Below are 17453 nucleotides of genomic sequence, written 5' to 3' on the forward strand. Positions count from 1 at the left end.
CACCTTTTCACCCATTCCACAAATATTTATGAGAGCTGGCTCTATGCCAGGCCTTGTTTAGGTGCTGGGGATGCAACGGCGAATAAAAGACAAAAACCCCTGCCCCCTGGAAGCGTCCGTTCTTGTCTGGCAGAGACCCACAATAAATAAGTAAAATGAACTGAATGAGGGCTGGTGCCGAGTGCCATCAGAGAAATTCACCTGGGAAAGGGGATGGGGTCGCCGCCACGGAGGGACTGGAGGGAGGACTGCAAGGGGATAGTAAGTTGAGGTGGGGTGGGGGTGTCAGGCAGGGCTCACTGAGAAAGTGCCCACTGAGTGAAGACTCAGAGGAGGTGAGGGGGAGCCTGGGGAAGAGAGCTTCAGGCAGAGGGCCCCACAGTGCAAAGGCCCTGGGGCAGGTCCGAGCCTGGTGCATTGGAGGAACGGCGAGGAGGCCCGTGTGGCTGGAGCAGAGTGAGGAGTGGGAGAGAGCGGGTCCTGCAGGGCCTTGTGGGCCATTTTGACAACACTCGGTTCTACTTGGAGGGCCAAGGGGAGCCCTGGAGGCTTCCGAGCAGAGCAGTGCGGCGATCTGACCTGGGTTTTAGCAGGATCACTCTGGCGGCTGCTGTGAGAAGGGGCTGGAGGCTGGGTAGGGGTGGGCGCTGACGGCTGGCTAGGAGGTGGCCGAAAGAATCCACAGGGACAGTGGCGGCTCGGGAAGTCGTCGAGGTGGAGGAGGTGGGGGGGTGCCACCTGGTTCTGGATCTTTCTTGAAGGTGAGGTTGAAGAGCATCTGGCGGCGGGCATGAGAGGAGCAAGGAGGCGAGGACGCAGTGGGGTTGGGGGCCGAGCGCCTGGAAGATTGGCTGCCCCTGCCTGAGATGGGACCGTGGGCGGGAGGCGCAGGGGTTGTGGGAGGCGCAGGGGTTGTTGAGGGTGGAGGCCACGCACTGAGCTAAGACACTAATCCAAGGGAAAACAGCGGCACTTCTGGACAGAGGCCCCTTCTGAGGAGCTGCCGGCTCTAGCAACCCCACTGTGGCCTGCAGGACAACACGGCCATGGCGCCAGGCTACACAGGTCACCAGCTGAAGGCTAAATGACCGTTGACAATGTGTGTTTCTTGATTTCAAAGCAAAAAGTCACATAACCCAAATACGACTCTTCCACACGCAGCTCTCTCCCGCAGGGTGTGCAAGTGATGCGTTTACTTTAGCAGACAGCGCCACCTCATGGTGACAGAGACTCGGTGAACCTGCTGCGGGGTCCCGGTCGGCTGGTAGCCTGAGGGCAGCCCGGTGGCCCCCAGGGGCTGAGGCCGCCTCTTCTGCTCAAGTCGGCGGCCTGCCACACCTGGTCGGGTGAAGACATGTTTCATCCCCAGCCCCAGCTCCGTCCCCTTCCCTCTGGAAGAGCTAATCCCCATTTTCACGGCGCCATATCGTGCCCTTTTCCAGTTTGGACACTGCTACGGGGCCTCCTCCTCCCTGGGGGTTTCCACGCCAGGCTGACCATCAGCTGGCTGGAAGGTTCTTCCAATGTGCAGACCTCCAGGCCCTGCAGACCCCCTGGGTCCAAGCCCCTAGAGGGGAGGCCTGGGAAGCTCCTGTTGACCGGCTGGGTCTGGACAATGCTGTCTCGTTTTACCAGGCTCCCAGCACCTGAATACACCTTCCCTCCTGAGACAGCGCAGAGGAGGGAACCAGCTCCGCGGAACACGTGGCCAGCTCCGCTCAGAGACGTCTGTGAGGGGTTCCCTGGGTGGGTTTCCCACGTCTTCCACCTTGTGCCCTCAAATGCTAAGCTCCCTGGAGTGACTTTTCCTCCTTTTTTACTCCCTATGTTCGGCACTGACCTGGCCAGAACCCTGCACACGGTAGACGGTGGTCTGACGTCACCAGCTGGCAGCAGGGAAGAGGCACACAGGCCCTGCTGCTGGGGCGACCCTGCCTGGGGCTGTCTGAGAAGGGAGGTCTGGGAGGCCACTGGGAAAATGGGTCTCCAGGGCCCAGCTGCTCCCACACACTTGGCTTATCTGCCACAGGGTCAGGCTGGCAAGGGAGGTGGCACTGTGGCTGTGCCCCCGCCTGACCTGCAGAAGGCCGCTGCCCACCACGACCTCAGTCTCAGCCACAGGCAGCCCTGGGGACAATCGTTCAAGGGCACGTCACCCCGTCCATCAGCAGATCACGTGCTTTAACTCCTCTCTTCCTCTCTGGCTCTCACATTTGCCAAAACAAGATCTAAGTTTATTCTGCCCGTGTGTGTGGTGAACTTTTTAGAAAGATCTTATTTTACTTCCTTTGCTTCGAGTCACCAAGCCCAGAATCTTACTGATCACAGCTCATGATAGAAGGAAACAACTCAACAGCGAATCGTCAGTGAGTAAAAGAAACGAGAGATTTTACCTTCAGCTCGGGAATACGAATCTTCATCGGGGAAGCGACCTGAGAAAGTCTGCCTTTCGGATGAAGTGTTAGAAAGCAGGAAGGATCCCAGCAGCCAGAGACAAGCGGCTCATGCATTTTCCCATAGACATTTTTTCTTTTTTTTTTTTTTGAGATGGAGTCTCGCTCTGTCTCCCAGGCTGGAGTGCAGTGGCGCAATCTCAGCTCACTGCAACCTCCGTCTCCCGGGTTCAAGCAATTCTCCTGTCTCAGCCTCCAGAGTAGCTGGGACTACAGGCATGTGCCACCACGCCCGGCTAATATTTGTATTTTTGGTAGAGATGGGGTTTCATCATGTTGGTCAGGCTGGTCTGGAACTCCTGACCTCAAGTGGTCCGCCCGCCTTGGTCTCCCAAACTGCTGGGATTACAGGCGTGAGCCACCGCGCCCAGCCCATTTTCCCATAGACATTTTAACTCTCCCGTGGACTTGCTGCCTGTCCAGGCTCTGCACCCCCATCCTGCCTGGGTCACGCAGCCCTCTCGCCCAGGGCTGATACCCTGGACCCGCATGGGTTTGCGTTCAGGCTGAAGACGGCCTGATCCTTGCTGAATGGGGAATGGTATTCTGCACATTTTCCCATGTATGTGCTCTGAGTTTAAGACTGGGGGCTGGGGAGATCCTCTCTCCAAGCACGTGTGGAAGACTCCCTTCTCCCTGAGTTCATCTACAGGGAGGATGTCATCCAGCAGTGACAGATGACAGGATGACCATGTCCTACCCAGCCTGGAGAGGGGCGGGGCACTGAGCAGGGGTCTGGCATGGTGTTTGTTTTGTTTTGTCTTTTTTGCTTCAAGACAATCGGCAGAAGGAAATATTTCTGCCATTTCTTCTAGTGACCAGCCCCCTGAGGCAAAGGGCAGAGGCCTCGTCAGGGGCTGCAGTGAGCAGGTGACCATACCTGTGCCTAACCCATAACCCAGGTTTCTGGACCTGTCCTACATCACTTTCTGCCCCCAGAATCACTCACTGCCTTTTGATAACGCCTCATTTTACACATCGGCCAGCACAGAAGTCAGGATGGAATCACAGTGAGGACGGGAGTGAGGACGGGATCACGGTGAGGACGGGAGTGAGGACGGGATCACGGTGAGGACGGGAATGAGGACGGGATCACGGTGAGGACGGGAGTCAGGACGGGATCACGGTGAGGACGGGAGTCAGGACAGGATCACGGTGAGGACGGGAGTCAGGACGGGATCACGGTGAGGACGGGAGTCAGGACGGGATCACGGTGAGGATGGGAGTCAGGACGGGATCACGGTGAGGACGGGAGTCAGGACGGGATCACGGTGAGGACGGGAGTGAGGACGGGAGTCAGGACGGGATCACGGTGAGGACGGGAGTCAGGACGGGATCACGGTGAGGACGGGAGCCAGGACGGGATCACGGTGAGGACGGGAGTGAGGACGGGAGTCAGGATGGGATCACGGTGATGACTGGGGTCCACTGAAGGGGACTTCTTCTCTGATGTCTGAATTCTCAAGAGAATGTCAGAGCCCAGTTTAAGTGCTAGAGAGCAACTACTAGAAGGACATTCTGACTTCGATGGCCCGTCCCAGTGTTAAGGTGCCGAACACATTTCCAGCTATGTGCAAAGCCGAATCAAGAGCGTTTGAGGAGAAGTGAAAGCGATGAGTCTGAGGGGGCCAGAGCTTTCCTTCTCTGTTGTCCCTGGAAATAAAGACGGAGCCTGCCACGTCCCCCAGTCCCATCCTGCTACAGGGCTGTGCAGAGCTGAGATGCCCCCAACCTCCCATCATGGGGCCTGTGATCACGGTCTTCTCCCAAGAGACAAGGGGAGGAGAAAAATCCTAGACGCTAAAATCTGTATGAATTAGCTGCTTTATGCTTTTCTCAAATTACTGTTTCTTTCCAAGAGAGGATCCCAAGAAAATTAGCTAAGAGTCTAAGGCATTCCCGATCCTATGTCATTTTCTCTCTTTTTTGTTGCTGTTGCTGATTTTTGTATTGTTTTTATTTTTCATATATAACTATACTGCTTATCACCTGCCAGGTATTGTTGAAAGTATTTTACGTACATTAAATAATTTACTCCCTATGACAACCCGAGGAGGTAGGTGTTGTTATTGTCTACCTTTTACAAATAAAGAATCTGTCTTGATTTCTCCTTCATTGCTGAAGGGTATTTTTGGCTGGATGTAGGATTCTAGATTGGCTTCCCCTCAACCACCTTTCACAAATGACACTTTAAAGGTGTCATTTTATTGTCTTCGTGTGTTTTTTTTTGTTTTTTTTTTGAGATGGAGTCTCACTCTGTTGCCCAGGCTGGAGTGCAGTGGCGTGATCTCGGCTCACTGCAACCTCTGCCTCCCGGGTTCAAGCGATTCTCCTGCCTCAGCCTCCCAAGTAGCTGGGATTACAGGCGCCCACCACCATGCCCAGCTAATTTTTCTATTTTTAATAGAGACGGGGTTTCACCATGTTGGCCAGGCTGGTCTCAAACTCCTGACTTCAAGTGATCCACCTGCCTTGGCCTTCCAAAGTGCTGGGATTACAGGCGTGAGCCACCGCGCCCGGTTGCCTTCATTTGTCTTAAAAATGTCTATGCAGGTTACAAGCAGAGCAGGGACAGGTTGCCAGGTCAGACGCACACTTACATGGCTGTTGAGTAAACCGCTTTTGTGTGATGTGATTCCTTCGCTTTTTTGGAGGTTTTCAATCGCCATTTCAAGCTAAAGAAAATGTGTGCAGAAACAAAACAAAACAAAATGGAAAAAAAAAAAAAAAGGAAATCAGATGGTTAGCATCAGCCAAGATTTGTTTTTATTAATATCCAAATAATGATTCGAGCTCCTACAAAATAAAAATGAGGCTCCACGCAGGCAGGGCGGGGGTGAGTTAAATCGTGCATGAAAGCTGCGGTAGGGAGTGTTGCTTCGCACACGTAGGTAAGCCCGAGAGCCCGTCCAACAGAAGCAGCAGAAATCATGTTGTAAAAACTTGCTACTGAATTTTCCCTGGCATATGCATGTGCACGCCGTAGCATTAATATGCAGCCACTGCATCCATTCCAGTGTCAGCCAAGCCAGCATCATAGTCACCTGCTCCTCTCCCCACGCCACATCGATGGGGAACCAGAATGAAAGCAAGGAGAGATGGCAGCCTTGACTCCCCAGCCAGGCTGTCCTGTCGCAAAGCCCAGGGTCTCCCCGCTGCTGGAGGCTTTGGGAAAATAGCAGCGAGGCCAAAGACTCAGACCCTGCCACCAGGAGGCCGTAGGATCCAGGGCCACTGGACACTGTCTGGCGAATGTTTACCCAGTGGGAGCTGTGCGAAGAAGATTTTTGGAAAAGAGAAAAGAGTTTTGGAAGAAAGAGTTGGGGAGCTAACGGCAGAACTTCCTGGAGGAAGGGGCTTTTGAGTTGGATCCTGAAGGACCTGATGGAGGTGGGGAGGGAGGTGGGCGGCAGGTCCACGCGATGGAGGAGGCACACAGCTGTGTGTGGCCACTAAGGCATTCGCACGCATTTGGTTTGTCCTAGACTCGCACACGGAAAACAGCGACGTAAAATCTGCTGCAGCCCACCCTGACGACCAGAGGACTGAAGCGGGAGGAGATGAACTTGAAGTATATGCTTCCTTTCCTAAAACACCCAGGGAGGCCAAAGACTTGACACTTCTGCAAAGAGCAGGTTGAGTGTGTATTTCAGAGAGCAGGCGAGCGGAGCTGAGTTCAAGAATGAGAGGGTAACTGCTTCTCCCACGGCCTCCGACCATGGTGGTTCTGCCTTCTCTCATAGCTACCCTTGCTTCAAGCCAAGGAGGACGTCAGGGTCACCTTTAAGAAGTGCAGAAGGTACACTGGAGGACCAGGGGAAAGTAGGATGGTGAGACCTCTCCCACCCATCAGCCTCAGGGTGCAGGCGACGAGAAGGCAATCGCCACCTCTATGATAGAAAAAACACACATGCCACCCCCATGTCTTGGGGCCATTCTAATCTGCAGCTTGGGCAGCCACGTGAGTACTGCCCTGTGGCACCTTCCCTGTGGGACATCGCTCACCTATGGGTGCCGGGAGAGCAGAGTGCATGACCTCTGGAAGTCTGCCCTAATCTCAGGGGGCCTTGTCCAGTGCCCAGCAGACTGGGAAGGAGAAGAAAACACTGTCTCTCCAACATAGTGGGTCTCAATCATTTGGTCTATTAAAAAATACACTATTACAAAATTTTGAGATTTCACCACCCACCCCTGAAAAAGAGCTTTATTTATTTATTTTTTTCTTGAGCCAGAGTCTTGCTCTGTTTCCCAGGCTGGAGTGCAGTGATGTGATGTCGGCTCACGGCCACCTCTGCCTCCCAGGCTCAAGTGATTCTCATGCCTCAGCCTCCTGAGTAGCTGGGATTACAGGCATGTGCCACCACACCCAGCTAATTTTTGTATTTTTTAGCAGAGACGGGATTTCTCTATGTTGGCCAAGCTGGTCTTGAACTCCTGGCCTCAAGTGATCCACCCACCTCGGCCTCCCAAAGTTCTGGGATTACAGGCATAAGCTACCACACCCTGCCTGCTTTTGTTTTTAAAAGTTAAATGTATTATTTCCCTTATTAGAAATCAAAATAGATAATTTTTAAAAAGATGTATTAATTCATTAAAAAATAATAAACCCATTATAGGTTAACACTTGAAGAATAGGTACACTTTCCAAATTAAAAAAAAAAAACCAAACCAAAAGGAGAAGAGTGGAATGATTCTGCATCTTCACAAATCTGTAGAGTGCGTGACTTACAGAAGACAACTCTACACATCTACTTCTGTATCTCCATCTGTTATTGTATACTGTTTTAGTTGAAGTACATTGAAAAAACTTGGCCTCACACAGATATATAGTTGGAAAAGGAGCACTGTTTTAATAGCCTTTTCAGATAATTGTGGATATTTTTACTTGATACTATAGCAACACTTGACAACTGGTAATTTCTTAAAGGTTAGCTGCAATGTGGAATCTGAAACCATATCAACGAGCTTTTCATCCTCAGTTACATTAAAATCCATTAATCTTGAGCTGACATCCATAACAATGGCAGAGTAAGGAACTCCAAAACCCATCCCTTCACAAAAGCAGTCAAAAAATGGGCAAAAATTGTCAGAATCGACTTTATCAGAACTCTGGAAATGAATTAAAAGATTATGGCACACAGGTGAACCCTTAATTTAAAAAAAAAAGATGAAACTTGGCATTTAAGGAAATTTTCGTCAGATCACTAGCTGACCACTAAGGTGACTGAATAGAGATTTTGGCCGGGCACGGTGGCTCACGCCTATAATCCCAGCACTTCGGGAGGCTGAGGCATGTGGATTGCTTGAGGCCAGGAGTTCAAGACCAGCCTGGCTAACATGGTGAAACCCTATCTCTACTAAAAATACCAAAAAAAATTAGGTGGGTGTGGTGGCACACACCTGTAATCCCAGCTTCTGGGGAGGCTGAGGCAGAAGGATCGCTTGAATCCAGGAAGCAGAGATTGCAGTGAGCCAAGATCACACCACTGCACTCCAGCCTGGCCAACAGAGTGAGACTGTCTCAAAAAAAAAAAAATGCAGATTTTACAAAATTAGTTCAGAAAGGTCATGAAACAAACAATCAACAATACCTATAAGCAGCAACAGCAAACCCTGGGGAGAACAGAAGAATCCAATATTCAGCGTCACCATGTTATACTCTTCAAAATATCCAGTTTTCCACAAAAATTATGAGGCACGCAAAAAAAAAAAAAGAAAGTATGGCCCATATGTAGAAATAAATAAATAGGACTGTCTCTGAGAAAATCCAGCCACTGGACTTATGAAACAAAGAGTTTAAATCAACTATATAAAATATACTTAAAGAGCTAAAGGAAATCATGTACAAAGCACTATAAAAAACCATGACAGTCTGGGTGTGGTGGCTCACACCTGTAATCCCAGCACTTTGGGAGGGTGAGTTGGGTGGATCACTTAAAGTCAGGAGTTCAGGGACCAGCCTGGCCAACATGGTGAAACCCTGTCTCTACTAAAAATACAAAAATTAGCTAGGCGTGGTGGTGGGCGTCTGTAATTCCAGCTACTTGAAAGGCTGAGGCCTGAGAACTGCTTGAGCCTGGGAGGCAGGGTTTGTAGTGAACTGAGATCACGCCACTGCACTCCAACCTGGGTGACAGAGTGAGATTCCATATCAAAACAAAAACAAAACAAAACAACAAAAAAACACATGAAAGTGATGTTTCACCAGTAGAATATCAATAAGGAGACAGAAATTATAAAAAGGAACCAAATAAAATTTCTGGAGTTGAAAGTATAATAGCTGGAATGAAAACTTCACGAGGGGAGGTTCAACAGCAGATTTGAGCAGGCAGAAGAAAGAATCAGGGAACTTGAAGATGGGTCAATTGAGATTACCCAGTCTGAAGAGTGGAAAGAAAAAAGAATGAAGAAAAATGAGCTGAGCCTAAGAAACTTGTGGGACACCACCAAGCTTACCAACAAACACATAATAGGAGTCCCAGAAGGAGAGGAGAGGAAGAAAGTGGTAAAGTCTATTTGAATAAGTAATGGCTGAAAACTTCCCAAATTTGATGAAAGACATGAATCTATACACTCTAAACTAAATCTATACACTCAACAAACTTTAAGTGGCACAAACTCAAAGAAATCCACACCAAAGACACATTATAATCAAACTGTTGAAAGGCAAAGACAAAGAGAGAATCCTAGAAGCAGTAGGAGAGAAGTGGCATCACAAACAAAGAATCCAGAATATGAGTAATGGCTGATTTCTCAACAGAAACCATGGAGGCCAGAGGGCAGTGAAATGACTTAATCAAAGTGCCAGAAAGCGGAAAAACCCACATGTCACTGAGCAGATGAATGGATAAACAAAATGTGGTCCATCCATACAATGGAATAATTTAGCCACACACACAAAAATAAGGTTCTGACACAGGCTACAACATGGATGAGCCTCATGCAAAAGACTATATATTATATAATTCCTTTTACATAAAATATGTAGAATTGGCAAATCCCTAGAGACAGAAAGCAGATTAGTGGCTGTCAGGAGATGGAAGAAGGGACAATGGAGAGTGGCTGCTAGTGGGGATGGGGTTTCCTTTCAGGGTGATGACGATATTCTGGAACTAGATAATGGTGATTGTACCACACTGTGAATGTATTAAATGCCACTGAACTGTCCACTGCAAAATGGTGAATTTTATGTTACATACATTCTATCTCAATAAAAAATATACATATAACTAATTTCAAAAAGTAATTTTAGTCTCCCTTGCAACTTGAATGAGTATTTTACTAATGGGTATGGTTTTGTAACATCATATATTGGTCACTTGAAAAATATGAGTTTACTGAGTTTGCAGATCTTCCAAACATTGCCACATTTCATTAAATAGTGTCAAGAAATCACATTCATTAATATCACCACCAACCTCATCAGAAAAGTCATTAACTTTGGGAAGTTGTCAGGTTCCTGGTTGGCAGACACAACTCCAAAATTTTCATTTCTTTGTTTGAAAACTTGAATTTTATCATTGGCCACAAAAACCTGCCAGCTGTTTTTCTTAATATGTCAGGCTTTGTTCATTTTTGGAAACATGTCTGCCAAATACCTGAGTCCGAATAATCATAGTTTGTCATTCTTTCAAGCAGAAATGGAATTTTAGGAAAACAATGGCTAGTTCTGCCCACACGTCAATCAAGCACACACAGGCTTTTCTTGGAGGTGGTCATTGTACTCTGGTGGACTTCCCATCTCATCACACATAATACTAAAGAGATGTGTGCTCAAGAGTTGAAATTTAATAAAATTAATAATTTTTACTGCTTCATCAAGGACATTCTTAAATGAAACTAGTATTTCCTTTCTTTCTTCTCCTTCCCTTTTTTTTTTTTTTTTTTTTTTTTTGAGATCGAGTCTCACTCTGTTGCCCAGGCTGGAGTGCAGTGTTGCGATCTTGGCTCACTGCAACCTTCACCACCCAGGTTCAAGCAATTCTCCTGCCTCAGCCTCCCGAGCAGCTGGGATTACAGGTGCCCGCCACCATGCTGAGCTCATTTTTGTATTTTTAGTCGAGGTGGGGTTTCACCATGTTGGCCAGGCTGGTCTTGAACTCCTGACCTCAAGTGATCCACCCGCCTTGGCCTCCCAAAGCGCTGGGGTTGCAGGTGTGAGCCACTGCACCCAGCCTCTTTCTCTCCTCTCTTGAAAACATCTTTTAGAATGTGAGCATGTGGTAATGAAAAATACAGTGACTTCTAGGACAGTTTGATGCCTCTGCATTCTTTTTTAAAAAAGAGGTGGGGTCTCTCTCTGCTGCCCAGGCTGGAGTGCAGTGGCATGATCATAGCTCATTCTGGAGCTAGAAGTGGCCATGGTGTAGGGAGGGAGAGGAGGTCATTCCCCAAAAACCCAAATATGGAGACACGAGACAGAGAGGGCCACTCCCAAACCTGCTGTAGTTAATTCACCCTCTGATCTAAAACAGAACTTAGACATGTTACCATAGAAGGAGCCAATTCAAGCTAAAATGCTAACAACCCTTTGGGGTCTTTATAAAGAATGCAGATTGTTTTTATTTTATTATTATTATTATTTTTTGAGATGGAGTCTTGCTTTGTCACCATACTGCAGTGCAGTGGCGCGATCTCGGCTCACTGCAACCTCTGCCTCCCGGGTTCAAGCGATTCCCCTGCCTCAGCCTCCTGGGTAGCTGAGACTACAGGTGCGTGCCACCCCGTCCAGCTAATTTTTTTTTTTTTTTTTTTGTATTTTAGTAGAGACGGGGTTTCACCATGTTGGCCAGGATGGTCTCGATCTCCTGACCTTGTGATCCACCTGCCTTTGCCTCCCAAAGTGCTGGGATTACAGGCGTGAGCTACTGCGCCTGGCCCAAGAATGCAGATTGTTTTTAAAAGAGAAAAGCAGAATGACTGGAATTTTGAAGGCAGAGTGGTAAGTCATAGAATTAGGCCTGGAGAAGGGAAAAGCCCAACGCTGTGGTCCAGGCAGAGGAGGCCAGCAGGGCTGAGAGGCTGCGGGAGGGAGATGGGGCATTTTAATCCCTTTGTCTGTTCCTCCCAACTCCCACTTGGCAGGGGGAGCCCCCACCAATATCTCCGTGCACGTCCTTTGTGGGGCATGAGATCACATTCACACTTGCTTTAATTATTTTCCCTCAGTCTCTATTTAGTTCTGCAACTTGTGTTTGTTACTTAATATTTTGTGGCTATCTTTCTGGACCAATTCTGTTGTTTGTTTCTTTGTTTTGAGACAGGGTCTCCTTCTGTCACCCAGGCTGGAGTGCAGTGGCACGATCACAGCTCACTGCAGCCTTGACCTCCTGGGCTCAGGCCATCCTCCCACCTCAGTCTCCCAAGTAGCTGAACATACAGGCATGTGCCACCACAACCAGGGAATTTTTGTATTTTTTGTAGAGATGGGGTTTCGCAATGTTGCCCAGGCTTGTCTTGAACTCCTGGGCTGAAGCAGTCCCACTTGCTTCCACCTCCCAAAGTGCTGGGATGACCAGTGGGAGCCACCGCGCCCAGCAGGACCGATTCTTAGAGCCACTGGGATGACAGGCATCAGCCACCACACTCAGCAGGACCGATGCTTACAGAGCCACTGCGCACTCTTAACTTCAACACTCTTAACTAATCCACGGATGTTATAGAATATGATCCATTTTCTCACTAACGTCCTTCCTCTGGACCAGGACCCAATCTGGGATCACATACTGTGATCATTTTGCATACGGTGCCACGAAAGAAAACAGGAAAATAAGAAATGGGTCAACACTCAAGAGATCCATCAGTAGCTAATCGATTATTAGATCAATGATCAATTTGCCCCTGGTTGTCTTAACAGCTTGTCAAGTGAGGTTATGTCACTTCAGACAAAGAAGGATGACTTGTCTGGTAAATCAATTGAAATGCTTCAGAATAAGTGAAAAATAGTGCTTTTTGTATGACAGTCTTTAATCTTGTCACTACAGGCAAATCTGAGACTAAATCTTCAAACATATCTTTCAAAGGGTTACTTGTAAGTGTGAACCTGGGTACTTTTCCCACCTTTGCAAAAAAAAAAAAAAAAAACCTATAAAACCAGCTTTGAAAGTGATGATAGGATCACACACTTGCCAGAACCCATAGAACGCATACCACCAAGAGTGAACCCTAAAGTGAACGGGACTGTAGTCAACAATAATGTATCAACATTGGATCATCAGCTGCAACAAATGTAACAAACAAACAACTTCAAACTGCACCACAAAGGGAACTCTATGAAGTTTTAAAAAAAAGTGGTGATAAATATCATAGTGAGAGAAAAAGCAGATGTGCCATTGGTGACATTCCTTTATCAAACAGTATCTTGAGTGTGGGAATGTCAAAGGCAGGCAGTGGGAAGAGCGATTATCATCACGTGTGTTGGCTGGCAAATAATTCGCTCTGATCATTGGACAAAAGCTCTGCTATGCAGGGGCTGAGCAGGCTTCTGGCAGATGGTAGGAGTACCCAAGTGATTTATTTTTATTTATTTATTTAGAGACAGAGTCTTGCTCTGTCACCCAGGCTGGAGTGCAGTGGCACCATCACGGCTCACTGCAGCCTCAACCTCCCCCAGCTCAGGTGATCCTCCCACCTCAGCCTCCTTAGTAGCTGGGACTACAGACACACACTGCTAATTTTTTTTTTTTTTTTTTTTTTTTTTGAGACGGAGTCTCATTCTGTTACCAGGCTGGAGTGCAGTGGCACAATCTTGGCTCACTGCAACCTCCGCCTCCCGGGTTCAAGTGATTCTGCTGCCTCAGCCTCCCGATGAGCTGGGACTACAGGTGCGCACCACCACACCTAGCTAATTTTTGCATTTTTAGTAGAGACGGGGTTTCACCATGTTGGCCAGGATTGTCTCCATCTCTTGACCTTGTGATCCACCCGCCTCAGCCTCCCAAAGTGCTGGGATTACAGGCATGAGCCACCATACCAGCCCAATTTTTAAGTTTTTTGTAGAGATGGGGTCTCACTATGTTGCCTAAGCTGGTCTTGAACTCCCGGGCTCAGGTGATCCTCCCACCTTAGCTTCCCAAAGTGCTAGTATTACAGGCATGAGCCACTGTGCCCAGGTGACTTTTCATTCTACATCTTCACTGAAGAGCCAGGCTACAGAAGAAGAGATGTGTGTGACTCCTGATTCTGTCATGAGCTGTGCCACTGCGTGGAGGTGCCATGGGCCTCTGCGAGCCACCTCCATGGACCACCAGGAAGGGGTGCTCTCTGAACCTCTTCTAGTTCTGAGGGCTGCCTGACTGGAGAGTTGTTCTTTGCTCAGATAGACTCTTGTTTAATTTACCGAAAATTTCTCTTTTAATGGTATTATGTATCGGGTATCATAAGACACCCTTCTTGGGCAAAAAGAAAGCTGTCAAAGGCAGAATATTTAGCTTGTTAAACTAATAAAATACAGTAGGACATTTTAACTTCAGCTGCAATTAAAATCCACTAGACTTTTTTGATCTTCTGCTGTATTAGTCAGATTTAAACTAATCAAATGAGAAAAGATTCATTAAAGTATGAGAAAAATTTTTAAAAAGATAAAAAAGATAAAGACTTTTTGTCTTCGTCGGGGCCCACCGTGTGACCCTCAGAGGCTGTGTGTTTTCACAGCATGGCCTCATGTGGCCTCTGGGTCTTGCAGGAGGAAGGGCCCACTGAGGGCTGCTCCCAGGGTGGAGGGGTCTCTTTCTTGTTCCCCCTTGAGTGACCTTCAGCCTCCCCTGGACACAACCCAAACAGTAAAAAGGGAGGTTCCACTTGGGCAGAAAGGACAAGAATAAAACTCCCACTTTAGTATCCCTGCTCCACGTAGTGAAAAAAAGCACAATAGAAAACGTGTGTATCAAAAACTCACCATTTGGGCAATTAACTTTTAAGATTTATAATATGGATGACATTTTAACCAGAAATAAATACTCGAGAAAATTGGTCACCAAGAGTCTGGAATCACTCGTCGAGGCTACCAGTGAGGACTTGCTTCAGTGTTCGTGCTCTGTCTTTAGGACTAAGCGAAAGTCCCAAGAAACAAAACTCTGACATGAACAAACTGGTAGACATCAAATGTTGGGTCCAGCAGCTGTATTTCTGTTGCAATTTCAGGGCCATGGTTGTTCTTGGCTCTTGGAAAGTCTCGAATTTCTGTGGCATCCTTGTTGGATGTTCTTATGCCAACAACAAGCCAATAAACAACAGCAGAGCAGTCAGAAGCCAGGAATCAGATTCGTATCCAAGATGATGACTCCCCCAGAGCTTGGTGGGGTGTGTGTCTGTGTGTGTGTGTGTGTGTGTGTGTGTGTGTGAAAACATAGCCTATTCACGGATTTCTAATTGATTTAATAATTTAATTCTTCCAGAGCAACCCACATAACAAACCACAGTTCCAGGGTGGTGGCCCAGGGTCTGAGCAGTATGTTTGCTGCAATGAGGTAATTCTGAATCCACAGAGAACATGACTGTTTCTCAGTAAATTTGTGACTTGCAATCCTAGTCTATTTTACTGTTATAAGTTGATGCCGTTTGCTAAGTCAAATGTGCCACATTCGTGACAATTACTGTAGTCTGTGAGGAAAGCTTTCTGTTCCATAACAACTAAACCTAGTTCCACCCAGCCAATCCCAGGCGGGAGAAGTATGTCTGGTTTGCTGGGGCTGCCTGGCCTGGGGTGCTAATGGCACCGAGGCACTAAGTGGCTAGGGGTAGAAGCAGCAGACACTACCCTATAATTTCACAGCCTCTAGAAAGCAAGTGACTCCTCCCGAGAAGAGAGGGAGGAGGCATGGGGCACTACGCCTGTCCACAAAGCCAGGGCCTGGGGGTCACTCTGGACAAAGGAAGAGAGAGGACAGCAAGATTCATGGGGCCTCTCTGATGCCAGGGTGACCCCAGAACACACCAGAACCAAAAACAAACAAACAAAAACACAGAGACAAGGCGAAACCACCACCTTCTATCTCAGGAGATGAGCCTTACACCAAAATAAGAAGTTATTGTGTAATTGAAAGTCAATCAATGCAATTCATTATATTAACACCCCAATGAAGAAAAAAATATGCTGATGCTTACATATGTAAAAAAACATTTGACAGAATTCAACATCTATTTATCATAGAGACTTCCAGAAAACTAGAAAAAGAAGGGAACTTCCTCAACCTGAAAAAGGGCATCTGTGAAAAACCCACAACTAACATCACATACTTAGCAGTGACAGACTGACGGCTTTTCCCTTAAGACTGGGAAAAAGGCAAGGATGTCCATTCTTGCCACCCCTGTTCAACATTTCACTGCAAGTGCTAGCCAGTGCAAAAAGGCAAGAAAAAGAAATGAAATTTCTTTTTGTCCATATTGGAAAGAAAGAAATAAAGCAGTTATATTTGCAGGCAACAAGAAGCTCCTAGAACCAAAAAGTGAGTTCAGGCTGGGAAGGGTGGCTCACACCTGTAATCCCAGCACTTTGGGAGGCCGAGGCAGGCAGATCACAAGGTCAGGAGATCGAGACCATCCTGGTTAACACGGTGAAACTCTGTCTCTACTAAAAATACAAAAAATTAGCCGGGAGTGGTGGCAGACACCTGTAGTCCCAGCTACTCGGGAGGCTGAGGCAGGAGAATGATGTGAACCTGGGAGGCGGAGCTTGCAGTGAGCCCAGATTGCGCCACTGCACTCCAGCCTGGGTGACAGAGCGAGACTCTGTCTCAAAAAGAAAAAGAAAAAAAAAAAAAGTGAGTTCAGCAAGATTACAGGATACAAGATAAAGAGCCAAAAATCAACCATTTTTAAATCCTAGAAATGAACAGTTGGAAACAGAAATTTAAAGATCAATGCCAAGAAAACCCACAGTGCCATTTACAATAGCTCTCCAAACATGAAATACTTTGATATAAATCTAACAAAACATGTACAGAATTTTGTATAAGTTACAAAATGCTGATGAAAGAAGATCTAAACAAATGGAGAAAACGTACCATGTTCATGGATTGGAAGCCTTAACATAGTAAAGATGGGAATTCTCCCCAAGTTGGTTCAGTGCAAATTAGTCAAAATCTCAGTAGCATTTTTTTGTAGATATAGATAAACTGATCTAAACTTATACAGAAACTTTGAGTTTATATAAATAGCCAACGCAATACTGAAGAATAAAGTGGGAGGAACAATCCTCTTCAATTTTAGACTTACTATAAAGCTATAGTAATTAAGACTATGCTACTTGTAAAGGGATAGGCAGACAGACCAATGGGATGGAATAGGACACTGTGAAATAAACCCACACACATATGGCCAAATGATTTTTGACAAAGGTGTTAAAGCAATCCAATGGAGAAAGGGTAGTCTTTTTAACAAATGAGGCTAGAACAACACGTTGTTTCATATGCAAAAAAAAATGAACCTCAACTTAAACCTTACATTATACAAATGTCAACTTGATAGGAAGCAGATCTAAATGTAAAATGTAAAACTATGGTCAGGCGCGGTGGCTCACGCCTGTAATCCCAGCACTTTGGGAGGCCGAGGTGAGCAGATCACTTGAGGTCAGGCATTCGAGACCAGCCTGGCCAACATGGTAAAACCCTGTCTGTACTGAAAACACAAAAACTAGCCGGGTGTGGTGGTACACGCCTGTAATTCCAGCTACTCGAGAGGCTGAGGCAGGAGAATCGCTTGAACCCGGGAGGTGGAGGTTGCAGTGAGCCAAGATGGTGCCACTGCACTCCAGCCTGAGTCACAGAGCAAGACTCCGTCTCAGAAAAACAACAACAACAAAAAACCCAAAGCAAAAGTAAAACTATAAAACTTTTCAAAGAAAACAGGAGAAAATCTTCATAATGTGCAAATAGGCAAAGAGTTCTTAGACATGACATTGAAAGCATGAGCCACAGAAGAAAAATTGATAAGTTGGATTTCATCAAAATTAAAATTTTTTTTTTCTCTGCAAAGGACACTTTTTAGAGAATGAAAAGACAC

General features: G+C 46.9%; 1 protein-coding gene across 9 annotated transcripts in view; it reads right to left on the reverse strand.

Moving 5' to 3' along the window:
* Positions 1-17453, reverse strand: part of RFX2 (regulatory factor X2) — a 207384-nt gene that overhangs the window by 28530 nt on the left and 161401 nt on the right. For 6 of the 9 annotated variants that reach the window (XM_063599798.1, XM_063599796.1, XM_063599797.1 and 3 more), the window contains one exon: positions 5054-5128. The exons of the other annotated variants lie outside the window; for them this stretch is intronic. In XM_063599798.1, coding sequence (XP_063455868.1) covers positions 5054-5128 — 75 coding nt within the window. The remainder of the gene's footprint in view (positions 1-5053; positions 5129-17453) is intronic. 9 annotated transcript variants of the gene reach the window in all.

Source organism: Pan paniscus, chromosome 20, assembly GCF_029289425.2.
Source record: "Pan paniscus chromosome 20, NHGRI_mPanPan1-v2.0_pri, whole genome shotgun sequence".
In the NCBI taxonomy this organism is placed as follows: domain Eukaryota; kingdom Metazoa; phylum Chordata; class Mammalia; order Primates; family Hominidae; genus Pan; species Pan paniscus.